At 41.4% G+C, this 27,960-nt stretch overlaps 1 protein-coding gene across 2 annotated transcripts in view; it reads left to right on the top strand.

The window, feature by feature from the left end:
• The window catches only part of GABRA4 (gamma-aminobutyric acid type A receptor subunit alpha4), a 66,331-nt gene that overhangs the window by 12,947 nt on the left and 25,424 nt on the right, over positions 1-27,960 (top strand). For both annotated transcript variants that reach the window (XM_063136365.1, XM_063136366.1), the window contains 5 exons: positions 12,736-12,803; positions 15,870-16,090; positions 16,199-16,281; positions 16,872-17,015; positions 24,757-24,909. In XM_063136365.1, coding sequence (XP_062992435.1) covers positions 12,736-12,803; positions 15,870-16,090; positions 16,199-16,281; positions 16,872-17,015; positions 24,757-24,909 — 669 coding nt within the window. The remainder of the gene's footprint in view (positions 1-12,735; positions 12,804-15,869; positions 16,091-16,198; positions 16,282-16,871; positions 17,016-24,756; positions 24,910-27,960) is intronic.

Genomic DNA, 27,960 nt, shown 5'->3' with positions numbered 1-27,960 from the left:
GCATAATATAATAATTTACTCATTTACCTGCAAGTAAGTTGCTTTGAATTCAGTGGGGCTTACATCTGAGCAGACCTATATAGGATTGCACTTCCAAAATACATCATTTCAAGTATTGTTGGCCCAGACCTGTAGCCAGAATTTTGTGGCTAGATCATCGTAAATTAGTATGAAATAGTAAAACAAATAAACAAAAACTCTGAAATTCCTCCTTTTCTTTGATGATGACATGTTTAATATTTTTTTGTAAAAAAAAAGATGTGCTTACCCTTCAGTAGATTTACACTTGTTGTCCAGACAGTGGAAGCTAGAAGTAGGTTTACTTAGGGTGACCATATGGAAAGAAGGACAGGGCTCCTGTATCTGTAACAGTTGCATAGAAAAGTGAATTTCAGCTGGTGACACTTGTATGCATGCAGCACCTAGTGAAATTCCCTCTTCATCAGAACCGTTAAAGATGCAGGGCAGGGCTTTTGCAGCTTTAACTGTTGTGATGAAGAGGGAATTTCAGTAGGTCAGTTTCACCTACTGATACCTACTGAAATTCCCTTTTCAATACAACTGTTAAAGATATAGGAGCCCTGTCCTCCTTTCCATATGGTCACCCTGTTGGGGCCAGAACTTTTCCTTAGGAATTCTGTTTGTGCTTAGAAACACAGCTCACAATGCAGCTCTTACTTAGCAGAGTAAGTTTATTAGTTTCAGACTTCTTTACAGTTCCGTGTCATTGCGCAGAGTGACAAAAGCTATACACATATACATATATACACAGTTTTTTATCTATATTACATACAGCTGTGATTAGGCTAACCCAGCCTCAAGGATCTTTGGTATATTCATATCTAACACCATGATATCTTAGAGAATCCTGGCAAGGTTCCCAGTACAGCTTCTATCCCAAGGTAATTGCTCACAGATAGCCTTCCTCTGTTTAGCCTTGAGATAGCCACACACACCCTAGTACTTCTTACTGAGCAATTGAGCCGAACATTGCCTGTTTGTTTCCCTGTGTTGCTAGACGTAAAAGGAGTAGAGATCTACTTTTTAAAAAACAATAAAACAAATTTCAGGAATTGTGTGGAATATCCACACAGAAGCCAGCCTAGTGATGGCTCTGCCACTGTGAATACATCCATTGTGTTCTCCTACATACTTGCAGGAGCCAGACTAAAGATGTGTTGGTTTCTAAGCTTTCCACAGAAGCTGAAAAGGGACCTTAATGTTTTAAAGTTAGAAGTGAAAGTCTGGAAGTGAAACAAAACTGCATTCTTTAGTGACTAAGAGCATAAGCTTTGAACCAATAGGCCCTGATCCAAATCTCAGCTCTCACCTAAACTCGCTGGGTTGCCTTGGGCAAACCCTGGGCTCATCTCCACCAAGCAGGATATTCCACAATGAAAGTGGTATGAAAGTGGTATATAAAAGGCAGGAGCCACACTACTGCTTTATAGCAGTATTGACGTGCACTGTAGGATCTACACTACTGCTTTATAGTGGTACTGAAGTGCACTGACAACTGTTGAGGCCCATGATATATCCAAACCAAGCAGGATATAACACTATGAAAGTGGTATGAAAGCTGTATATGGTATGTGTCAATGGGCCCCAACAGTTGTCAGTGCACTTCAATACCATTATTAAGCAGTAGTGTGGCTCCTGCCTTTTATATACCACTTTCATAGTGTAATATCCTGCTTGGTATAGATGAGTCCCCTGTCTCAAAAGAGCAAACTCATGCTTACATACAAATAACTCTGACAAGTCTCAGTGGTCTTTTATTTTTAAATGGAAAGCAGTTTTGGTGAGGACAATTTTGAGCCGAAGAGGGAAGAGTCTTAACCCTTTGCTCCTGTTGGCTCTTTTCTGCTCCAGTTAGCCCCTTCCCCCGTTGCTTTGCCTTCTGCCTTTGATTTCCTGTAATGGCCAATTAGATGCCCCTGGAAGCCCATGAACATGGCACACAGGCAATAGCTCATATATGGGAAAACAAGAGAAGAACTGGAAATGCAAAGAATGCAATGTTCTGTGAATCTCCAGATCAGGGAGAATGTTCACATAAAGATTATTAAAAATACAACCAATCACCTCTCAACTTTCGTTATGCACTTATTTGATTTGTAAGGGGAAATAACACTATGAGGAGCAGGTGAACCATGAAGTGAGGCTGATCACTTTTCCAGGCCGCTGTCCAAATGGCAAAACTAGATGACTCAGGACTGCTAAGAGGATATGGGACTATCTGCAAGTTGTTTTTCTTGATTCCTTTCCCAGGTTGGTGGTGACTGAAGTTATGACCATCTGTCTACTGCTCAGTGACCTTGGCAAAATGTGATGGTATTCTTAGCACTATCCCCAGTGGACAGGTGTCCCGATCACGAAATTGGCCCCAGTTATCAACCTTGTTGGCATCTTCAGCTGGTAGGCTGAGTGCTGAATAAGAGTGGAAAGCAAATTACCTCATCATTTCTACCCATGACCTTTTTGGATCAGGAGTGAGGAAGATGGCAGGGATGTGGATGCTTTCAAACTTCATTCCCTCGGGGAATATTTTACATTTCTAAATAATATAGCACAGGGTAAGCAGCATGGTGCCCATGGGCATCAACACGCCACCTGGACACCTTTCTTGGCACCTGCCACAGTGCCCTACCCCTCCCGTATTTTAAATAAAATTAACACATTAACCCATTTTCTTACTGGCAGCTGGTAACTGTGCTGAAAATGTAGTGGTGCTGAAAACTGTGGGTTCAAACGAATGGTTTAGTGTGTTGGGGCTCAGACTGCAGGTCAGTTTTGTACTGAATCTTTGGGGCAAATTACTTGCCATGCCTCCCACGGCAGCCATTTTGTGGTAGTGCCCACAGCTGTTTCTCAAATTACCGAATGTGCTCTCGGCCCCAAAAGGTTGCCTGCTATATTTGTTTGCTATGGTGCCTCAGCACATTTCTGCTATGGAAACATTGTATGTTGTAGAGGATTCTGGACAGGTCGCAGGAAACAGTCTCCACTCATAGGGGGACTTGGTTCTGCAGAAACTCCTCAAAATGTGTATGGAGACCATTTCAAGCCTATTTTTTGCAGTCAGACAGAATAGAAACTTGTTTTTCTATGGGGAGGATCTCTGTGTTTGTGTAAATGAATAGCTTAGGGTTGTTTTTTTTAATGTGACCTATACTCAAAGTGATATACAGGATAAACTGAGATATAAACACGTACTTTTTTTTAATGCAAAGGTAAACATCTAAAAAAGTAGAGAACACGTTCCATAGTAAAACCCTAAACATCTTGAGATCACGATGCTTAAGGACAGTCTCTTACTGCATGATTCTGTCCATTTACTGCTCAGTGTCCAACCATTGTCAGGCATGCTGTTGGAAGGGATGCAATAAAAGGCCTTCTTTGTGTTAGCATTCAGGTTATGGGGCTCCCTTTCCTTGGGAGAGGCATCTGGTCCCTGTGTTTTGGCACCAAGTGAAAACATTTGTGAAGGCAGTCTTTCGGCCTTTCTGGTTGTTGAGTGTTAAAAGGTGTTTTCTTTGTATCTGCCCTCTCTGTCTCTCTCTCTCTCTGTCTCTCTCTGTGTGTGTGTGTGTGAGAGAGAGAGAGAGTGTGCGCGTGCATGTGTGACAGAGGCCTAATCTACACCAAGTAGGAAATTGCACTATGAAAGTGGTATGAAAGTGGTATATAAAAGGCAGGAGCCACACTACTGCTTTATAGCAGTATTGAAGTGCACTGACTACTGTTGGGGCCCATTGACACATACCATATACTGCTTTCATGCTTCTATATCCTGCTTGGTGTGGCTCCTGCCTTTTTTATACTGCTTTCATACCGCTTTCATAGTGCAATATCCTGCTTGATGTAGATTAGGCCAGAGACACAGAGATAAAATTGTTGGTTTTAAATCCTTATGATGTTAGCTTCCTGGGGTTCTTGGAGATGAGAGGGAAAGGCAGGATAGAAATTATTTAATGTTATTTAGTGTGGTCAAGCCTTCAAAGAATATCAGACATGTCATAATTCTTACAAGAACTCTTTAAGGTAGGTTAGTGTTATTATCTGCTTATTGCAAATGTGCGTGGGGTGGAATCTGAGGCCGAGAGTGTGTGGCTTTCTTAAGGTTGCTAAGTAGGTTCATGCCAAAAATGGGGACTTCCTAATTTGTAGTTTGGTCTCTTAGGGATGACACTGTTCTATCATTATGCTACACCAGAAGTCAAAGAACAGGAGGAAACATATAGGAGAAAATGCTCATTAATGTACACAGGTGTTCAGGGCTTTACAGGTTTTGACTAGCACCCTAATTGGGCCTGTACAGTAATAAGGAGTTAGGGCAGACAAGAAGAGTTGGAGTAGATAACAAAGTAGAATAAACTGGATAAGGCCAGCCCTATCATTGGACAGAGTGAGGTGATTGTGTCAGTTGGCAGGTGCTGGCTGGTGTGGAGGGGGCAGCAGCCGCCTCTCGGCTCTTTTAAAATACAGCTGTGTGTAGCAGCCAACTTGTCCTGCACTCTTTAAGCTAGTCTGCTGCTCTCAGGTGAGGTGGGGGATGCTGTCTGCTCTTCACTAGTGTTGAAGTAAGTTTCAGTTCCCAGTCCAGCTGGCTTCTATAGGTGGAATGGAGCAGGGGTGTGGTGTATGTGGATGCCATCTTGTTCTTCACTGCAGTTGATAAAATGCTTTGGGCAAGTCGTAAGACCAGCAGTGCAATTGCCCTCTGGTTAGCCTATTTATTGTGATGCTAAGCTCCCTCCTGGAGTAATAGCTGGATTTTGCATTTGGGTTGCTTTTCATTCTTTGAAATATTTGTTCCTGTAAGTTGTGATTCATACTTGACAATGCCCCTACTGTTTAGCTGACATTAAAAATGCTCACCATTGAATCTGTAGATAGTTCCTAGAGTGCTGAATGCAAACTGAGAACTTTAGAAGATGTTTATTTTGATAGAACTTTAGAAGGCCCACCATAAGAACATACGGATATTGTCTGTTTTTGTTTGTATTTTATACTTCTTATGGTTTTAAATTTTGTATATTTGTTTTTAATGTTCACTGTTTTTAACTTTTGTAAACCGCCCAGAGAGCTTCGGCTATGGGGCGGTATATAAATGTAATAAATAATAATATTATTTATTTATATTTATAATATCTCTTCCCCTCCTTATTGTTTTACTATGATTTTATTAGATTGTAAGGCTATGCGGCAGAGTCTTGCTATTTACTGTTTTACTCTGTACAGCACCATGTACATTGATGGTGCTATATAAATAAATAATAATAATAATAATAATAATAATAATAATAATAATAAATAATGAGTAAGAAGTGCCATGCTGGATCAGACTGAGGGTCCATCTAGTCCAGCTCTCTGTTCACACAGTGGTCAACCAGCTGTCAACCAGTGACCAACAAAGCAGGACATGGTGCAACAGCACCCTCACACCCATGTTCCCCAGCAACTGGTGCACATAGGCTTACTGCCTTGGATACTGGCAGTAAGGTAGCACATTAACCATCAGGGTATAGAAGACTTCTCCTCCAAGAATTTATCCAACCCCCTTTTAAAGCCATCCAAATTGGTGGCCATCACTGCATCTTGTAGTTATGAATTCCATAACTGAACTATGTGCTGTGTGAAGAAGTATTTCCTTTTATTTGACTTGAATCTCCCCACCAATCAGCTTTATGGGATGACCTGGGGTTCTAGTATTATGGGAGAAGGAGAAAAATGTCTCCATATCCACATTCTCCAATTTTGTACACCTCTGTCATGTACACCTTAGCCTTCTTTTTCCACAAGCTAAACAATCTGAGCTGTTGTAACCTTCCCTTATAGGGGTGATGCTCCAGCCAATTAATCATTTTAGTTGCCCTTTTCTGCAGTAGTTAAATTTATTAAATGCAACATGAACTGGTCCCATAAATAAGTATATATTAGGTATAATGATGTCCGGTTGTTCAACTGTATCGTGAGAAGTTAGGTTTTAAAAACTGTATATATTGTAATTAAACAATTTTGCTCTTTAACAGATTGTACCACCTGGCATCGGTATATTAAGGTATAAGCCAAAATAAATCTAGGGACCACATAGTAAGACCTGACTGGTATTTCATGTTTGTGTCTTACGCCTGAGCTTGTGAATTAAACACCCAAGGAAGTATGAACACACTGTCTGGAGCAGTGTTAAACTGGCATTTTAATTCCTTAAAATGTCCTCACTACTCACATGCTCACATTTTAGAGAATGCATGCTCTGATTTTAGCTTGATTTTTTTGGTAGTAGATCTTAATAAGGATGTTTCTTACTGCTGAGTGTTTAATATAAGTGCTGTATGTATAAGGTGCCAACATTTTTAAGTATAATTTAATTTATATAGTGTTATGTACCATCATAGCACTATATAAATTAAATTATACTTAAAATTATAGGCACCTAATACATACAGCACTTATATTAAACACTCAGCAGTAAGAAACATCCTTATTAAGAGAATACCATTTTTATGGTATTCTTACCATAAAACATCCTTATTAAGAGAATACCATTTTTAACAAATAAACAAAGAGACAGGCCCCTGCCTCAATGAACTTACAATCAATAGTGTGAGATACAACAAAGAGAGAGAAGGAATGGGCTGGAGGATTTAAGTTTTATGTGCATTTCTAGTGGCTTTAATGCTATTTTTAATTTTAACCTGGTTTGATTTCCTTCTTGAAGACAGGTGAGATATAAATTTTAAACAAGCAAACATCAAGGCAGGATCGACACTACTGCTTTAAAGTGGTTTATAAGAGTAGTGACAATTGTTTGGCCCAGGAAACGCACCATATGCAGTTTTCAAACTGTTTCTTTTTTCAAAGTGTCATATTTTGACATATTTTGACCAGAGAGCTTCGGCTATTGGGCGGTATAAAAATGTAATAAATAAATAAATAAATAAATATCCTGCTTGGTGTAGATTTGGCCCAAGTCAGTGGCATTTCATGATGACTGAAGTTCCTGTACTGTGTGCAATACAAAGTTCACCTGACCGCTATTGCAGTACGTGATTGTATGCAAAAGGCAACATACTGGTGCAGAACCTATATGTTCTATAAATGCATGAAAACAAATGCCCTGCAATAAATGCAGAGGAGTTTATCACAGTGATGACAAGCACAAGCCAGATGTAGTGGTATTTGACAGCTCAGGGCGAAGCCATGTTTTAACAGACCGTGTCTAGGTTCTCAGGCCTTCCACTGCCCCATTATCCCAACTTCAACTTCCAGGGACCTCAGGAAGAGCCCTTGCTTGGTTCTCATGAATGTTTTTCCTTTGTGTAAGTTTGAGAGAAAGGTTGAAGACAGCCTTGGGGCTTTCAACATTTCCCTACAGCAGGGGGAGGCAACGTGTTGTCCTTCATATGTTTTGGACTATAACTCCCATCACTCCTAGCCAGCATAGCCAACCATGAGGGATCTTCAGAGTTATAGGCAAAAACTATTGGAGGGCCACAAGTTGCACATCCGTGGCCCAACAAAGAAGGTGGATGATGCTGGGTTGTGAAGGCCCAGAAGGTACGTAGAATGGGACTCATCTTCTAAGAGTTTGAGCAACTTGACCTTAATAGATATTTTCCTTACTTTGCCTCACCCTATGCATGTTACTTAGAATCATAGAGTTGTAAGGGACCTCGCTAGTCATCTAGTCAACTCCCTGCGAGTGCAGGAAATGCACTATCACAGCATCTCCGATAGGTGCCTCCAACTTCAGTTTAAGAACCTCTAAGAAAAAGAGTCGACCTGTGGAAGCCAGTCCTTTTTTGAACAGTGCATACTGTCAGGAAATTCTTCCTAATGCTTAATCTCAGTTCTTTTCCTTGTAAATTGAGCTCATTGGTTCGGGCCCTATACTCAAGAGCAACTGAAAACAAATTTGGTCCATCGTCTATGTGGCAACCTTTCAGATTTTTCAAGATGGATGACATATTACCTCTTAATTGTCTCTTCTCCAAACATCTCCAGTTTCCGCAACCTTCAATCATAAGGCTTGGGCCTTAGCTAGACCTATGGAACTAGCGCAACGGAGGGGTGAGGATCTAGCGATATTGTTATCGTGAGATCTCCCCCTCTGTTTACACACGGTGTGCGACGACCTTGGAGGGAGAGGACTTCGTGCCCACCATTTTGTGTTTTTTAAGAAAACGGAAGAAGTGCACGAGCGCTTGTGCGCTCAAAGGTAGCGTGTTGGGTTTTTTTTACAAAATAATAATTTCCCCGCTCCCCCACCCCACCCCCAATGGGCACAGAGCTCCTGAGGAGCTCTGCTCCCTGTGCGTGGTTCCCAGCTCCATTATTATTATTATTATTATTATTATTATTATTATTATTATTTATATAGCACCATCAGTGTACATGGTGCTGTACGAGTAACCACGAGGAGCTGGGATATTATTATTATTATTATTATTATTATTATTATTATTATTATTATTATTTATATAGCACCATCAGTGTACATGGTGCTGTACATAGTAAAACACTAAAATAGCAAAACCCTGCTGCATAGGCTTGCATTCTAATAGATAGGCTTACATGCGATGCCCGCCCACACGTTCCGCAGTCATCCCAAGACTGTGAAAAAAGCGGGCTGAAAGGGTAGGGCCATATCCCGGGGAGAGGGAAGGATCATCCCTCCCTGCTCCCGGGATCCCCTGTGCGTCATGTGAACACACAGGGACGATCCTGGGGATTGTCTTTGGATATCGCCCTGTCTAGCTTTGGCCTTGGTCTCCAAGTTATCAGAGGTATGTTCCACTAAGTTCAGTGGGACTTACTTCCAAGTAAGTGTGTATCTTCCCACCCCTCCCAAATCTAGTGCCTTCGATCACGTTTATTTCTTGTTTTCTTGTCTTTTACATCCATGCCTTGCCTCCCCTCTGTTCAACTTCAGATTGTAAGACCCTTGGGGTAGGGACCTTTTTTTTTTTTTTTTGCTTATGTTGTAAAACCGCTATGGGTATAAATGGCACTTAAAAATATCCATAACAACACTTTCAAATGAATGTAGCAATGTTTGGAAAGGTTTTGTTTCAGTGGAAAACGGTGAGCTTTTCAGATGTTGGTTTAAAAACAGTTTTACCGTTATGAATCAAACAAAAGATATATATAGATGAAAGTGAAAGATCTTTGATAATATTGAACTAGAAAATTGCAGGAGCTGATTGAGGTGGCTGCGATCTGAACCTAGCTCACATATTCCTGTTTTGTTGGTAAAGACTGATAGCAATTACTGCATTCATGTTGTTCCTAACTGATCTTTTAACCGCAATTTAGAAACCGGAGTCGGGTAATTTTACAAGCTTTTAGTTTGTGTGCAGCTAGCAGCTTGAAACTGGCATATCCGGATGATGAGAAATAATCTTTTCACTTTGCTAGTTGCTTATTGCTTTCTGCATTTTGACATGGAGTGACATTTGCACGTGCAACACTGTTATGCACAAAGCAAATACGCCTTACCTTTTGTAACAAAGTTTTAAAGAGTGTTGCCACTGTGCCTGCGGGGTTGCGGAAGTTGTTTAAAAAAGCCCAGTCGAGTCAAGAGCCTGGAACTTTGAAGGGACTTTGGTTGAATGTCCTCATCTTCAGTGTAGCCCAGTGCAATAACAATTGGATTCCTGGCAGGTTGGCATCTGTTGGAGGTGTTTCAGAGCGCAATCCTTTCCACGCTTAGACAGAGAAATATTCTACAACTTCTAGCATGACTCATGTTGGGAGTTGTAAGACTTTTTTCTGTATAACATGCATAGGATTATGTCTTAAGTTAAGTTGCACAACACATTTTTGCTATACAACTTGTGTGTGATTATCTAATGTGAACCTACCAGTTTGCTGAAGTCTTCACAGCACCATGTACATTGATGGTGCTATATAAATAAATAATAATAATAATTGGAAGCCCTGCTTCAGGGACCTTCACCATCATAGGTCGGATGGGTGGTAGGCAAGGGCAGGACTTTGTAGTGCCCAGAGAAGTAGCCATTGATAGCCTTGTCCTCTATGGATTTATCCAAACTTCTTGTATAGCCATCCAAACAGGTGGCCATTTCTACAACTTGTCGTAGCAAATTCCATAGTTTGACTATGTGCTATGTGAAGATGTGTTTCCTTTTTAACTGTCCTGAATCTCCCACCATTCAGCTTCATAGAATGATACTAGATTCTACTATAATGAGAGAGGGAGAAAAATGTCTCCCTATCCACTTTCTCAATTTCATCCAGACTTTTATACATATCTAGCATGGTCAGGGCCCACCATTCACTTCTTATGAAAGCAAGTTAAAACTGCCCTAGACAAGATTGAGCTGCAAGTGTGTTTTTGCAGCCACGAAATCCATATAGCTGAAATCTGCAACAGTTTATCTTTTTGCTTTTAAAAATATATTATTCTATTTATATCCCACCCTTCAGAAAAAAATCCCAGGGCAGGCAACAACATTAAAGCCATAACATCAAAAGAATAATAAAATACGGTGAATAACCAAGTAATGAAAACAATAAATCAATCAGCAGCCAGATTGATTGCAGCAGCAACTAGCCAGTCATAAATGCCAGAGTAATCAGATGGGTCTTTGCCTGGCATGGAAATGTCTATAAAGTTGGTGCTAGCCCAGGCGTACCTATTGGGGTTGGGTGTTCCAAAGTTGGGGTGCCCATGAAGAAGGCCTTATTATGTGTCACCACCTGATTTTATTTATTTTATTTATTTATTACATTTATATACCGCCCAACAGCCGAAGCTCTCTGGGTGGTTTACTTCCCCTAACAGTGGGACAATGAGATGGACCTCCCTCACCCACCCCAGATCTAAGAGCATGTGCACAGGTTCTGTGAGAGGTGTTCCTTCAGATACCTGGGTCCCAAGTCTTTTAGGGATTGATCAAGGGCTGCCTCTAAGAATGAGTCCCATAAATCTGAACACACTGTTAGTTAATATGTACTTGTCCTCAGCAAGATTCTATCCAAGTTATACATGATACTTGTACAGGAATGTATGGTGAAGGGGATAAGGAAGATGCGACTATTGACTTTGAAATCAGTCTTTGTAGCACTTCAGTCTTGAACCTTGCACAGCTACCCCCAGCACAAGACAGTGGCTGAGTACGAACATGTTAAGAGAGATAGTAGACTGGTGAATGGGGTGCGTTGAATAGTAGCCTGGCACTTTTATGCAGCAAGGCCCAGAGAATGCTTTGATACCACATTCTTCAGTTCTGATGTTATTTTCTCAGTTTCTCATTTTAATCATTTGTACACCACTTTTCTTTACCAAGAGAAACACAAAGCTGTTTACGATTAAAAACAAGCTGCTGAAATTTAGCAGGGCTGGCTCTCTAAACTGCTTGGATGAAAGAGCCGTCAGTGAAGTACATGCAAGTTGTATTGCATGCAGGGAAGAACTAGCTATAAGGCAAGGATCCAGCGGTATGCTATTGTTAGTGCCATTGATGTTGCAGTAGCAGAAACTAACACTTGTGCAACATCAATAGTGCTGGCTAGTGCAATGAGTTTCCCAGGAAATCTGTCATGCTAGAATGTGTCGCTCTAGCAAATGGATGCTGCTCAAGTGTTGGTTTCTGCTGGCACAACATCAACAGTGCTAGTGGTAGCCCATTGTTGGATCCTTCCCATAGTGGTTGTTTTTGATGATGATGATGATGTTGGTCTTAATAATAATGCATTTCTTTTCACTCGCTGTCAAACTACGTATGCCATTGATAGGGGTGTCAAACTCAATTGAGCTCGAGTGCCAAATTCCCAACCCGGTAGATGCTCAGTGGCATCAGTATAGTATCAAACTGAAATTGTCAGTTCTATCAGAATTCAAAAGTGAACCAATTATCCTTTAAGTGAAATGTGATGAGATGCCATGGGCCACATTGTGAATCCTTAAAAAGCTCACCGTTTCACACCTTTGGTATAGCTGGATCACACTTGCAATGAATTCACATGTAGGAATGAGCCCTGTGCTCCCTTCTCTCTTTCCTTTATACTCTTCACTCAATTAGTTACTTCCTGCTTGGTGGCATACTGTAGATTTCTACCGCATCCAAAGTGACAAAAAAAATATTGTGCTTTCCCTGGAAACTGGGATTATAAAGCATCCTGATTGCAGTCCTGGTCTGCAGGTCAGCGCAAACCACAGCATGCTAGTTTGGGTGTAATTGCCAACCACAAGCGCTAAGTGCAGTATGCCAGTAGAGGAGAGAGCTTGGGAGCAAAGGGTTCAGTCCTGTAGTACCAAACCACGGTTTGGTTTTATCTGTATGAACTGACCATTTGTGAAAGCAGTGGTACATAGCATCACTCCCAGCCTGAAGTAGATCTGGTGATTATGGTGTGAAGGAGCAGCACCCACCTTTTAAAAAATGTTTTTTTCAGATCTTCCTGTGCATGCATATTCTTACTCATGTCAATGGAAACAATGCGTTTCAAAACTGTCTGTGAATTATACCAGTATACTTATGTAAGGAAAGTGAATTGTATGAAAATCAACATTATGCAAGAATCTCCAAGTACAGCAGGCTTGGTTAGAAGAACATGCTGCCTGCGCATTTTCCTCCTATTAGCCCAATGAATCGTCAAAGTGACAATTGCATAAGAGGTGGCGTTACTTGCTCGTACCACATTTCCTGCTTCTTAACCTGAAACATTTCAATTTTTCTTGCTCACTTCCTTTTTGTACATTAGGTCCTGTTACCGAAGTCAAAACAGATATCTACGTCACCAGTTTTGGACCTGTTTCTGATGTAGAGATGGTATGTATTTCTTGATTTCTTTGAGTGGGGTGGGGGGATGAACCCCAGTAACGAGTGAACAACTAATTCAAGTGCCTTTGTGCACTACTGTCAATCATGCAAAGTAGGGAAGATTAGCAGCAGCAGCAGCTTAATTTTCAGGCTATTATTAGACATGGCAGCCCTGATTTTAGCCCTCCTGTGCATGCTGGATTTAGACCACTGTAAAAATAAAAATAAAAATCCCTTGCTTTCAGCAAATTGACATCTGCTTTGGAAAGGATATAGCCATTTCTCTGGAACATGATCAACCCAATATAAAATAATTCATAACCTTCTTGAATGAAAGACAAAAATGGAATGCACGGCAGGGTTTTTTTTTTAGTGTGCAGTTGGACACAAAACATGCAGTTGGCAAAAAAATGTGCAGTTAGAAATCTGATAATGTGCAGTTGAAAAAAGTGGTGAAAAAAATAAGACACGTGTTATGTGTATGTGTTTATGAAGAACTTAACAATAGACAAAGTCAGGGATAGCATGTAACACAAAGTATATAAGGATGCAGGTGAAAGAGCCCTTGATGGTGTGACTGATGTTGTTGGGTCCTGTAACAGTGTTGCCCGAATAGATGTGGGGGCAGAGTTGGCACTAGGGTCCAATGCATGGTCTGGTCCCTCTGTCTGTGACTCTGTCCTGTGTACTATTGCTGGTTAGCATCTACTTCAGGTTGGGAGTTTGTCTGTAGGACAGGATTGGCCTGCCTCCCAAGGCTTGTGTGAGAGAAGTGTCTGTGCTGCTGATGGGTTGGAGTTCACTGATGATCTGTTGCAGTGGTTTCAATTGGAGGCTGTACATGACAACCAGTGGTGTACTTCTTTTGGTCTGTCATCCTTCCTGGGTATCCATACGGCCCTCTCAATCTGTCTTTAAGTTTAAGGTGCTATTAGTGTTGGTGATGATCTGTCCAGTTGTGAAAGACAAATAATGTGTTTGGCTTGGAAGGGGTGGTGTCTGACAGGGCATTTGTGCAGTTGGAAAATTTTCTTAAAACACCCCCCTGATGGACAGAGGTCTTTGGTACTGGAGTCAAGCCTATGGTCTTTATACATATAAGCAAGAAAAGCTGAATACTGGGAACTGTATAATGTATGCAAATTAAGCACATTTGCCTGATTTGTTTTACTTTGCATAATTTATGCTGCTTTTGCAAGTCATGGGGAGGGGATAAGCTATGCAGGTCATGAAGCTGTTTCCCCAACTAGTAGAAATTGAATTCAGCAACTACTCCAACTTCTTGAGATCCACCAGTTATTGACCAAACGTTCAAGCACATCTTTTTGCAATCATTAGAGCTAGCTGGAAAGTTATTTTAAAATCATCATCATCGGCCGTTTTTACATTCCCAGGAGTGTTTAGGCTGATTAGTACATGGGAGAGGAACTTTTCACTGGTGGCCCCGCCCAGCAACTCTGGAATCAGCTTCCATCAGGGATTCGTCAGGCCCCTTCTTTGCAGGTCTTCAGGAAGGCTCTAAAGAAACATCTGTTTTCACTAACTTTCCCATAATCTGTGGGTTTTATTGGTGTAATTTGTTTTTTATATCGTTTTTAAAATATTTTATTGTATATTTATTGCATATTTGAATATTTTTGAATGGTTTTTATTTGGAATGCTGCCTCAGGAGGGTTTAACCCTTAAAGGTGGCTTAAAATGTCAAATAAATAAATAAATAAAAATGTGCAAGCCGAGATTTTCAGGAAATTGAATTCTCTGCCGAGTTTCACATTCTGTGTTGTTTCTTTCCTGCGGTTCCATGAAGTCACAGCCACTTTGTAGCCCTGACTTCAGTCTTGAAATTGTTCTTGATTGATCCATTCATTGTTTGATGCATGTTTTTGATCTTGTGATTAGTTCACTATGGTGTCGGTCCTGTGCATGTTTACTTGGGACGAAGCCCAACTGAGCTCATTGGAACTTACTTCTAAGTAAACATTGTTAGAAGCCTATAAGGGCTGATTTCAGTGGAAGGAGTAGCTCTATGTGCACATTCTGTGCGTAATTCCCCTCCCCATTGAGATGTATGCTTATTTGCTCTAGAGTTCGTTTGTACTGGAGCCCAAATACACACTGGGCTTTACAGGGGGCTCTGCTGTAAAAGACATATATACATTCACTAGTCCTACAAAGACCACTAGAAAGACTCTTCTGCAATAAGTGATGGTTGAATCAGAGGCAATATCATAATTTGGTTGAAGAGCTGCTGTTTTCCTTTTGGGGCATGTCTACACCAGGCAGTTATCTCTAGGTTGTCCAAATGGCACACAGGGGATCCTGGGGTCAACTGGGGATGACCGCAGACTTTCCCTGGGATAACTGAAACTGGGGATGTCCCATTTTTTCCTCTGTCCTGGGACAATCCTGAGGACTGCGGCTGGTGTGGCGTGGCCTCCCGGGTCCTCAAATGGGCATGGAGCTGTGCAGGATGGCTCCCATGGGGGTGGGTGGGGCAGCAATTTTGCCATCCATGGTGGGGGTTGGGCATGGAGTCTGGCAAGGGGGTTTCCTTACTTTTCTGGGACGTCACGCAGCTGTATAGATGCTGGGGGAGGATCACGGAAGCAGGTAAGTCCACGATCATCCCCCTCCTTCCAATCAGTGTTTTATTTGCTGAAATTAAATAATATTTCTTAGATTTGGGTTGATATACGTAATTATGTGTCCCCAGTGCATATTTTAATCTGTCCATCTCTTAAAAAAATAGCACAGACATAAAAATCATTAACGTATGTTAGTGAATTAATCATTTTGTTTCCAGTTCTGTGCTAGAGTACAAGTTTAATTGCGTGGTTCTTGCCATTATATTAGATTATAGTAATTATTTTTGATTGATTTAATATGTATAGCAATTTATTTATATGACTAATGTGGAAAATTAAAGTATTAAGGAGTACATGGTACAGTTTAATTGATAGAAATGTATTTAGGGGGTTTACAGTTACCAATGACTAATTTGTCCTTGAGGGATTTTCATAGAAAGGCTATGCATCTAAAACTTATTAAATTTGTGTTTCCTCCAAATTACTGTAGGAATACACGATGGATGTTTTCTTCCGCCAGACATGGGTGGACAAGAGATTAAAATATGATGGTCCAATTGAAATTCTACGACTAAATAACTTAATGGTTACCAAAGTGTGGACACCAGACACTTTCTTCCGGAATGGGAAAAAATCAGTCTCACATAATATGACAGCCCCAAATAAACTATTTAGAATAATGCGAAATGGCACCATCTTGTATACAATGAGGTAGTTGATTTATCTATCTATGTTTCTGTACTTTTTTTTTTTTACATAAGATATTTACTGCTGAGGCAAAACACCATCCTAGGACTAATTCCATTTGGTTCCTTATAGGCTCACCATAAGTGCCGAGTGCCCCATGAGATTGGTGGATTTCCCAATGGATGGTCATGCTTGCCCTCTGAAATTTGGAAGTTGTAAGTCACTGTTATGGCATTTTACATCATGTTAGAGTCCTAACTTATGTTTTGCATAAGAAACAGGTCAGAGAATAGCCAGAGATATCTGTCTCTGTATTGTATGAAAGCGTAGATAAATTAGAATGAATAGGAATATTTTCATTGATTTTAGCTAGGGCCAGATCAGTTCTAAAGTACAGGGGCATTGAACCTCTTTCAGCCCGAAGGCCAACTTCCATTTCAGTGAAATTCTCACATTCCAGTGGTGGGTGGGGCATAAGGGGCAGGGCCAAAATACCAAAATCCCCCAGCATATTTTCGCTTAAAGCTAATCCTTAAGAAAGGCATTTCACCTTTTCTGAATGGGGAAAACTGCACAAATGTCAGGAAACCACCAAATGATTGGTGGTCTGGGAAAAGGGGGTGGTGGAAGGAGCAAGGGCAGAGCCTTCTGGGGAACCCCAGAGGGCCAGAGTTTCTGCAGCCCTTGCTTAGATCAACTGAAATCAGTAAGAACATTTCCATTGATATTAGCTTTGATCATATCAGACCCTACATACAGCCTAAAGAAACATCTAATTCATGTTTTCTAATTCTACGTTGTTCAGATGCATATCCAAAGAGCGAAATGATTTACACCTGGACTAAAGGGCCTAAGAATTCTGTGGAAGTCCCTGAAGAGTCTTCCAGTTTAGTTCAGTATGACCTGCTTGGGCATACAGCATCCACTGACACTGTTAAATCCATTACAGGTAAGAATCTTGTTGGTGATTAGTAGAATAATGTTGTTTTAGCCAACGATACATCCTGGAGCTATCAGCAGCCTGAGAGACATAAGCCGATGACAGATCTTAGACGGCTTATCTTCAAGCTTACACTGAAGCCAATTCTCTGTTGATATACGCTGTCTCCCTTCAGAAAGGAAAGTGAGGATGGTTGGAAATCCAATCCATCCAACAGAAATTTGTTGCTACTGACATATTTTCAAAGCCGTACAGTTGTAAATGTTGATCTTTAGTTATGACGTATACTACAAATAGCACGCAGATGGTCCAAATAAATTCATATTAGAAATGCCGGAACAAACACATTAAAATGTAACAGCTATTACTGTCTTTTTGTTTTGTTTTGTTTTGTTGGCGGTGTTAGAAAATAGCAACAGGCAGCAACAGCGAGAAGAAGTGGCAGTGTTTAAGATCTGTGGGTATTTTCCCCCTCTTCAATTGATGGCTGTTAGTTGTTACGATGACAATGATATTACTAAAGCTTCTATTATTGGTTCAGTTAAAAATGCTGTAGCAGAGATCATGACAGAATTAAGGAACAGAGGGAACAGATGTAGCTGACAGATTTCTGAGTGGCATTATTGATAGAAAGACGAAGCAATATTTTCACATTGTATTGAATATTATTAGTAAGTGAGAGATCATTGCTCCATCATGGAACATCTAGCCAAGACTCTGACACTGGTCTCTAGGAAACTGTCTGCATGATCTTGATCAGATCTCAGCATGTTCTGATGACTTCTTCAGCACCCTGGGTTATGCACTGCAGCAATTTCCCACCTAGATTGCCTTTACATTGGCTTTCCTTTGATTTAAATTTCAGTTTGAATAACGGCCAAAACGGGGAATGATTCGTTCATATAAGAATTTCCACCAGCAGGCTCAAGTTGTTTATTGCTAAGTGGGAGCGAAGAGAGGATGGGTGGAATGACTTCAGCAGTTCTGCCGTGCTTTTTTCTTTTTCTTTTTTAAAGGTTTTTTTTTTTATACTGTGAGAATAGAACACTGGTATGGTAGATGGTGGACAGTTGCACCTTTAATGCAGGCTGGAACCTTTTGTTTCCCACCAAGCCAAATGCAAGCCACATAAAGTGCAAGATTGAAATGAGAGTGAGATAGAACACCTTGTTGACTTCTCAGACAAATGGGTAGGAATAAAACCTTAATATCTTGGCAAGAGTTGCTCCTATAGAAGATTGATACGGAGCTTTTTTTTAGCAAATTTTATTCTCTTTAATTTTGTACTGAGACATGAGTTTCTATGAGATTAAAAATAATAGTGTTATTGTAAGAAAACTAAATTTCGGATGCCATTTTCCAAGATGCTGCTATATCTAATTTAATCTACATGGTAATAAATATCATCATACTAAATTTCACACTTGTATCACAATGTTCTTGTTTTTGATGCTAAGCCACTCTACTACTTAGTTTGCCCATCCACTTGTCTGCAGGGACTGAGACTTTGCTTACACTTGGAAGTCAATTACACCGGACAAACGGTCCTCATGGTTACGTGTTGGCTATGCCATGAAATCTGACATCCCTCCTTACTCAGAAGTTGTGGGCACTACCCCTCCCGTTCAAATCCTCTACCGAGTCACCATCCTTCAAGAGAGGGGATTCAGTTTGTTCTGAGATCTTTGCATCATCAGGCACATGATTACTTTACCGTATTTTACTGAGCCAAAGAAGGATAAAGATGATCACCTTATTCTCAACCCCAGAGTTGTTAACATTTTCAACTGGCTTTGGAACTTCCAGCTGATATCCAGCAGATGTTTTCCCTTTCTCAGTGTTGGAGTCTAGACTTTATGTTTGACTGAGTTCCAGCACAGGTTCACAATAGGAGATCCATAGAACAGCCCAAAAGAGGAGATCATCCCCTCTTTTGGGCTGTTCTATGGAATTGAAAATATGTACTAAATGAATGATAAAGCTTCATCATCTAGGAATTAGAACATTTCCATATATAGATGAATGCCTTCTTGTGGGGAATAGTTGCAATGACATCTTCAAAAGAATTCACATGGCAGTTGATCATCATGAGTCTGTTGGCCTCTCTTGAAGTCTCACTTGGTAAATAATCAATGGAGTCAAACAATTGGGATGATATTGACTTGTTCCAGCTCAAACTTATCTGCTAAGGATCAAGCTCATCCTATTGCTGGTCAACTCATTTGTTGTTGTTGTTTATTCGTTCAGTCGTGTCCGACTCTTCGTGACTTCATGGACCAGCCCATGCCAGAGCTTTCTGTCGGCTGTCGCCACCCCCAGCTCCCCCAAGGTCAAGTCTGTCACCTCCAGAATATCATCCATCCATCTTGCCCTTGGTTGGCCCCTCTTCCTTTTGCCTTCCACTTTCCCTAGCATCAGCCTCTTCTCCAGGGTATCCTGTCTTCTCATTATGTGGCCAAAGTACTCATACCCACCAATATTTGGCCTGATGGCAGAGGCTTATGTCCATCTCAGGAGATGAAATCTCCAGCTATGTTTTTCCCCCATTTGAGATTGCTGGTTATTCGGAGACAGCTATTGCACAGCATCATTCACTGTTTCAGCTACTCCAGATCTCACAATTATTCCTCCACATCTTACAAGCTGTCTCTGGCTGGAGCTGAGGGATTCATAGTCACTCATTTACCATAATAAATGGCCTGTGGCGAGTGAAAAGGTACACAAACTGTCTTGAGATATTAGTGTCATATGGGAGTTTGGCTTCATTTCTTCTGCTCCTTCATGGCAGGGTTGTCTAGATAGCTATCAAACTTTTAATATCAACACAGGACACTTTGCCAGCTGGCTACCAGAACTTGGAGCTACACTACAACGTCTTCCTGAGCAAATCCAAACCCAGAGCATCTTCCACCTGAGCTGACTTTGTTTGTTCCTTGTTTTCCCAATGAAAAGGTGAGGGGTGAGCAGAGTGGAAGCCAGGAGTTGAAGCCTCTTGATGGAACTGGCTCCCCTCTCCCTTCTCTTGATTTGGTGATGGGACAGGGTCTCAGGAAGGCCTGGGAGGCCGAATTTGACCCTCAAGCTGGAGGCTCCTCATCCTGTATAAATTTGTTGCGCTAATCCTAAACATGGTCTCCAAGTTCCTCCAGAGAAGTTTTCTTGTGGGCTGGTTCTTATGATCACTATTTATTTATTTATTTATTTACTTACTTATTTATTAAAACATTTATATCCCACCCTGTTATCACTGGGATTTCAGGGTGGTATACCTCTTAGCAAAGCAAGTTCTTCCAGCTATTGTTGAGGCCATTCTACCAGGGGCATGGCCACTTCTTCCATATTCCACATTCTCCAGAGTGACACATATGTTCTCTTAATAGACTTGTGCAAAGTGGCCACCTGGTTCACACTGTCAATTCACACTAAGCTCTGAATGTGTGCAGAAGTTCTTGTACTCTCCTGGAGTTAACTCTGTACGGGTTCAGAATATATAAAACTCCAAAAATGGCCATCCTCAAAACATCAACTACAGGTAAACAATTTACTTCTCTTTCTCTAGTCCTGTTTCTTCAGAAAAAGACACAGGAATGATCAAAACAGGCAACTGTGATTAACCTGGTAGAAATTTAAGTTTTACCAAGGGTTTCAGTGTGGCCAGTGGTTTTGTTTAAACCTGCTTTGAACGGAAGATTACCATCCGAATATCATCAGCTTAGGGTGATACTACTTACAAATCGCCAAAAAAGAGGAAATGCATCACCCCAAAAGAGGATAAAAGAAAATGGCAAGTTGCATACAATTTGCACATACTAATTCATCTGTATAGATGCAAATTTAGAAATAGTTATTTCAGTTTAAATAGAAGTAAATCGCCCAGAGAGCTGCGGCTATGGGGTGGTATATAAATGTAATAAACAAATAAATAAATAAATAAATACAGTCCCTCTCACCATAGTGTGGAAGGCTGTAGCCAGGTGGCCTGTGTGCCTTGCTCACTCTGCTGTCTAAGTGCTAATGGTTGGTGGGCAGCAGTCTTCATGGTTCTTTATCTTTAAACAAATTGAACTGAACAGTCCTTCAAAAAGAGGGCAGTCCTCTGTAAAAGAGGATGCATGGCCACTCTACATGGCCTTTGAAGCTTCCTTCAGTCTCCAAAGAAGTTTCCTATGTGGCGTGAGGGTTACTGCCAGGGAACCACAAGGCCAAACCCCACTGGGCAATGGGAAATAGTCATAAGTTTCTTATGATCCAGGACGTATTATTTTTGCTGTTTATTTCTGTAGTTGCTGCCGTATGAATTGTGTCCTTTAAAGTGCAACTGCAGATATTTCTATTAACCATTGAGCCATGTGGTCCTCTTCCATATCTGAACATCTCCACAATCCTTCTTGCTTGATTTTGTGAGAGCAAAACCTACGTGTGAATTTTGGGTGAAAGAATGTGTCATTTTGAATCTCGCCTGGTTTTTATTTTATTGGTGATTATCATTTCTATACCACCTTACTTGCTAAAAAGCCACCAAAAGTGGGGTACAGCAATTTCAAACAAACAGAAGACATGAAAAGTTAAAATATTAAAACAAGCATATGATTATTTATTTATTTATTTATTTATTCATTACGTTTTTATACCGCCCAATAGCCGAAGCTCTCTGGGTGGTTCACAAGAATTAAAATCATGAGGAGCATAAAAACAACCAACAATCTAAAAACACAAATACAAAATACAATATAAAAAGATTTAAATGGCTAAATTTAAAAGATGTGTCTCTTTACCCTTTCTAAAAGCCAAGAAAGTGGGGGCCAATTGCCATTCTTGAATTGTACTTATCCTTCATGTTGATGTTGATCCGTGACTCATCTTCATCAGCCGTACTCTTTTATATCTTTCTGGACACATCTTGACAATTTGGCCATGACTAGAGCCTCCATTTAGAGCCAAGCTGTGGAATACAAATTAGAACCCAAGGCTGAGCCATCTCCAAGCATTATTTATGAATGACTTGGCAGTAACAATGGCAATATGATGATTAAGATAAATGAGAAATACTCATTTGCCTTATAAAAATGCCTGATGAATATGCATGTCAGAAAAGGACATAACTCAGTAGAAGAGCACATGATTCACATGAAGACAGTCCCAGGTTCAGCTGCAAACATCTCCAGGTATCGGTGTAGGCCTTTCGCAATCTGGCACTCTCTTGCTGTGTTGGACTACAGCTCCCATCATTCCCAGACAGCATGCACCATGCTGGGTGAAGATGATGGGAAATGTAGTCCAGCACATCTGGAGGGCACTAGGTTGGGTAAAGCCAATGTAGACAATACTGAGCTATATGGACTAATGGCTTGCCTTGATATAAGGTACTGGTGTTCATCTGGTGGGTCGTGAGATCAGTGGGTTGCGAGATCAGTCCAGATGGGCTGCGGCAAAGCTGTTGTAGCCCTACTGGGCAATTGTGAAATTGTGAAAGTAGGCCCCATGTTAGAGGTTCGGAGTCCGAGGTGGGTCTCCTGTCTGGAGCAGTTGAAATCCACTGGTATAAGGTACTTTCTTATGCTCCTCATCAAGATAGAGCAATGCTTTTATTAAGGGGTTTCAAAAGTAAGTTCCCAGGATCCCTCAGGAGTATTATATATGATTTGATTGAATTTTCCACTATTTTAGCTAGAAAAGTGGCATTTGGAACATGGGCCAGTTTGTATCAATTTAAACAGATTCCATGTAATTCATGATCTTCCATTTGGAATTTATTTTTTGAGTGTTTATTGTGGAAAGGGGCAGAGGGACAGGGAAGATTTATGACACTGTCCACTGGGAAGTTCTCCTGCACAAGTTCTCCACTGGATTGTGCCACTTCTCCATCCAAATGAATAACTTTTTTCTGTTGTTTAGTGGCTAAAAGTTGATGTACTGGAGTTCCCATTAGTTTTGTTGCTCTATGTGTTATGTGAAGCTGTGCTTGAAGACATTCCAGAAGGCTCATTTAGAATGTGGCTTCCAAGGTTTTGATGGGAGCCATCTGATTGCATGATATTGGAGGGCACTGTTGCACTCATGACCTACTTGTGGGCTTCGCACAGGCAGTTACTGTGTGAGCAGAATGGTGGACCAAATAGACCTGGGCCACTGGGCCAGATCTACACCAAGCAGGATATAACACTTCGAAAACATTTTGAAAATGGTATATGGAATGTTTTCCTGGGCCCAAACAATTGTCAAAAGCATTATAATAAACTGATATTAAGCAGTAGTGTAGATCCTGCCCTGTAGTCCCATTCAACATGGTTCTTCTTAAGCGCTTATATTACACTGATCTTTTACCAGCTTCGCTGGTTACTACTTTTCTTCTGGGCTCAATTCAACTTGCTAGTTTTGCTTTTTAAAGCACTAGTTTTCAGCTTTTTGAGACCTGGAGCCCACCTTTAGCCCAAATATGCAGCTAAGGGCCCACTTTTCCTTTTATTTGAATGCTATTAGTGCTGCTTTTGTGACCTGCCTTAGGCTGGGCTATGGCTTAGTAGTGGGTCCGAACACAACAGTAGAAAACCAATGTTTTAAAACGCTAAAGCTGAATCGTGGCAAGATGAAAGCCCTGTGGGTGAGTGGTTCCTGAGTCCTGGAGATATCACCTTTGAAAGATCAGGTTCATAGTCTGGGGATGCTTCGAAATCTATCATTGTCTGTCGCTAGAGGCCCAAACAGCTATGGCGACTTGGACTGCTTTTTACCAGCTTCAACTGGTATGCCAGCTACAGCCTTTCCTGGACAGGGATAGCTTGGTCGCAGTGGTACAGGCACTAGTAGTAACCTGAAGACTGGATTACTGTGATGTGCTCTGTGTGGGGCTGTCCTTAAATCTGGTTCAGAAGCTGGAGATAGTGCAGAATGCAGCAGCTCGGATGTTGTCAGAAACTGCCCCTTTTCAGCATGCAACTCCTTTGCTGATATTCCTGCAACGTCTGCCTCTAGGCTACCAGGCCAGTTTTAAGGTTTTGCTGCTAGTGTATAAAACCCTAAACAGCTTGGGACCAGGATACTTGGGAGAATGCCTTCTCTCTTATCAACCTGCCCAGTCACTGAAGTCAGTAGATGGGATGCTCCTGGTGGTTCTGCATGGACCTATGGCCTGATTGGAGCCCACCCAGTAATAATTCTGGTGCCAAGCAGCCTTTGCTAACCTGGTGCCCGCTATATGTGTTGGACTACAATTCCCAGCATCCCCTGGCCGAGGGGATGTTAGATGTTTTAGTACAACACATCGGTAGGGCCCCAAATTAGCAAAGGCTGCAGCAGCCAGAACAGACAGCTCATATTTTTCATTCTTATTTCTCAATGTCCAGATATACCTACGCTTTTTTTATATAATGCATAGGAGCATAAGGGATGTCAAATGGAGTCTACTGATTAATATTTTACATTCTGTCTCCTGGAAAGGATTACTTTAAGATCTCTTTAACTTCCTTGGCCTCAGTGTGGCTTTCATTTATTATGATACGTCCTGGCCTTCCATCATGGAGCTCACATGGGACTTCCAGACTGTCTCCATCAAGGTACTGACCACGCTGTGACCTGTTTCACTTCGAGAGTGGTACAGCATCATGCACCTTCAGAGTTAGAATAATTGAATGACATTGGAGTTGCTGGAGATGTCCTTTAAAAAATAACCGTAGTAGACTGGGTATTTTGAATTTTTAAAATAAAATTCTTGTTGTGAGTAAAACATCGATTTTTGCTTCTTCAAAAAAAGGTGAATATGTTGTAATGACGGTGCACTTCCATCTCCGACGAAAAATGGGTTATTTCATGATCCAGACATATATCCCATGCATCATGACTGTGATCCTCTCCCAAGTTTCATTTTGGATCAATAAGGAGTCTGTCCCTGCCCGAACTGTTTTTGGTAAGTAGCAAGATTGACTTTGCATGTATTATTAATCTTCCTTGTTGTTTCTTTTTCATAACGGTCACTAGTTCTGAAGCAGTACTGGTGCAGTAGTTAGAGCAGAGCGGGAAAAGCTCTTTCAGCCTGAGGGCAGAAAGTGCTCCAGGGGGCTGTATTCCAGTGGTGGGAGGGGTTTGAAGGCAAAGAGGGTGGGGCCAAAAATACCAGCGTAGTTTAGCTTAAAGCACTTGCTGCCAGTAACTAAGCGCAAGGAGACACATTTCAACCTTTAAGAATGGGAGGAAAAAACTGCGCAAAAGCTGGGATATCACCAAATCATTGGTGGTTATGGGGGCAGGGGAGAGGGATGAGGTCATCTGGGCCTGACTGGGTCTCCAGGAGGGCAGATTTGGCTGCCAGATCTGAGTTTTCTTACCTGTGGGTTAGGGGGTTCAAATCCTCACTCAAGCCATGAAGGTCATCAGGTTACCTACTATTTTGAGCCTGCTATTTGAGCCTGATTTAGACATACTGATTTAGACGTACTCACTAAATGTGTCAGGAGATGGAGCTTGCTAGGCCTTCTGCTCTTTGAGGTCAACTTCCTGAAGGGGAGAGTCCCTGGTATCTATGGAGGCTCTCCACGCGATTGAAAATGCTGATTTTCCTGAGGGAGAATAGCATATAGCACCCCTTCTCCAAGTCAAGGTGCAGAGTACTCAATGCCAGCCAAGGTATTTGGGCAACTGAGGCAGAAAATCCCACAAGTGCCTCTCCCCTAGCCCAGCAGTAAAAATACAACCATAACAAACTGAAAACCTAATGGGCATCCATTTCTTGTGCGATTTAGTGATGTAGACCAGGTGGGAAATTTGTGTTCCACCAAATGTTTTAGTATACAACTCACACCATCCCTCACCACTGACTATGCTGCCTAGGATTGATGGGAGTTGTAGGCAAAAACATCTGGATGGCTACAAGTCATGCAATTTGATGCAGGCCGTGATCTGAGGGTGCTCTGTGAAGTGCAGGGTTATGCTATGGATCAGATCTGGAGCAGGGGTCAGGTTGGGTCAGATGTCTCAAGAAGCAAGACAAAAAGAGTTCAGTACCATGGAGAGCTCTGAGTGGGGCTAGTCAGGATTGTCTATATGTTGTTCCAACAAAGATCAGAGCAAGATTGGGGCTTAAATAGGAATTTACAAGCCTTTAGGCTGGTTAGCTTCTACATCTACTGAGGCTTTGACCTTTAAAGGGGTCTGGTCTGTTTTAGCAGCCTCCAGCTGTGACGGTGTGGGAGTGATTGTGGCATGATAGTCAGTTCATGGCTGGAGTCCTCAGACTCTGGGAATGGTAATGGTGCCTCCTCCAGATGCAGGGCAGCTGCCCCCGGAGATTCCTCTGGAGAACTGGGTGCTGGGGAGATAGAAGTCTCACTATGCCTTTCTGTTGCCGAGTCTTCTTCTATTGACCCCAGAGCCTCTTTTGTGGATGAGGGGTCACAATCTTATGAGGATGGTTATCCGGGCTGCTGGTCATGACACATAGGCATTTGTTATTGGGTAAGAGTCAAAGGCCAGGCCTACAGCTTTTCCTCCTGGGGTCCCAATCAGAGGAGGTTGTTGCTCTCATGTGTATGCACAGAGCTCCTTCTCAGAAGTCCACCTGATTAGGAATTCATCTTTATGTGTGCATGTCTCAAAAGGACCCCAACTGATAGGAATGGGAGATTTGCCCAAGTAAGGAGCGGGTGGCCTCAGGTCCTGAATTTGAAATGTCAGCTTTGCCGCCGATGCCGTCTCCTTTCTCCTCCTGCCTGGGTGAGGCTGAATTGGAAAAGCAATTAGGAAAAATCAATGACTGGATATTAGAGTGAAACACATTAAAATGCAATTTAAAAGAGGATGCTACAATGGACGCTGAACACAAAGTAGATAAACCGCAGGGAGTTCACACCCAAGAAGACAAGGGGGAAATCTGGATTCCTGACAAAGGGGCAGAAGATGCAGATGTGGCTCAAGCAATTTTCTAAAGAAGACATCTTTCTGAATCTCCTCTTTATCATGCTTTATAGAAGGATTAATCAAGTTTGATTAATCCTATTGGGCTAAAAGACCTATTAAATGGCATATTTTGAAGAAAGTAATAAAAGAGATGAGACCTGGCTAGGAACTGAAGGGCAGGCTTTTCAATGGAATGAGAAATCTGAATATGTACGCCCATCCACGTTTTTATTCCAGCACGGAGTTGGTAATTGTGAAAAAAGAAGTTTGAATCTCAGTGACATCTTTTTTTGTTAGACTGGACACAGATAATTGTTTTATTTGGAGATGTGTGTTTTGAAAATGCTTTCATATAGCTATTGTTGCTTGCGGCATGCAAACTTACAGCTCAATCTTATGCATGTCTACTCAAAAAGTAAGTGTGTATTGGATTATAGCCTTCTTTTTCCTCCATTCCACTGTCAACTCAGATCAAACAGGTTTTGCAGGTTTTCATTAAAACCTGCAAGAATATTTTAACCAGACATGATAGCAGGACAGAATTTGTGTTTGCAGGCAACAGACAACTATGCTAGGTAGATGTGGATTACTGTGGGGTGTAGGACGGATCTAGCCATGCCACAGTGGCTTGGCAAGGTAAACTACCCTTCTTAACAGTGGTAGCCACAGCAGTAGAAGATGCCAGAGAGCACACAGGGTAATTTAGAGAAGGTTGCTGCCTTTTGCTGTCCTGTCCTGACCATGTAGCAATGCATGTACTGTACTGTAGTGATGCATTTACAGTAATAAGCCATTTGAAATTTGCTAGTCTGCTTTGTGCTCAAAGGTGTAAATGCTACAAAAATACTCCAGTTTCTATGGAAATTTTCTAGCTAGCGGCTGTTAGCTAAGTTTGGAAAATGCCATCTTCCACAGGCGTGTAATTCAGTGCTTGGTGCTTCTTAGTCTTTTTCTTTCCCACGGAATGAGCTGCAGTTTCCCAGTGGCTTCTGTTTATCTTGTTAGGGTTGACTTGGGAGAAGCAGGGCATGAAACAGCTATTCCAATTGCATCTTTTGGCTGGGTG

This window comes from Elgaria multicarinata, chromosome 10 (genome assembly GCF_023053635.1).
Source record: "Elgaria multicarinata webbii isolate HBS135686 ecotype San Diego chromosome 10, rElgMul1.1.pri, whole genome shotgun sequence".
Lineage (NCBI taxonomy): Eukaryota > Metazoa > Chordata > Lepidosauria > Squamata > Anguidae > Elgaria > Elgaria multicarinata.
The sequence above is the reverse complement of the archived record's forward strand: the minus strand, read 5'-3'. Positions and strand labels throughout refer to the sequence as shown.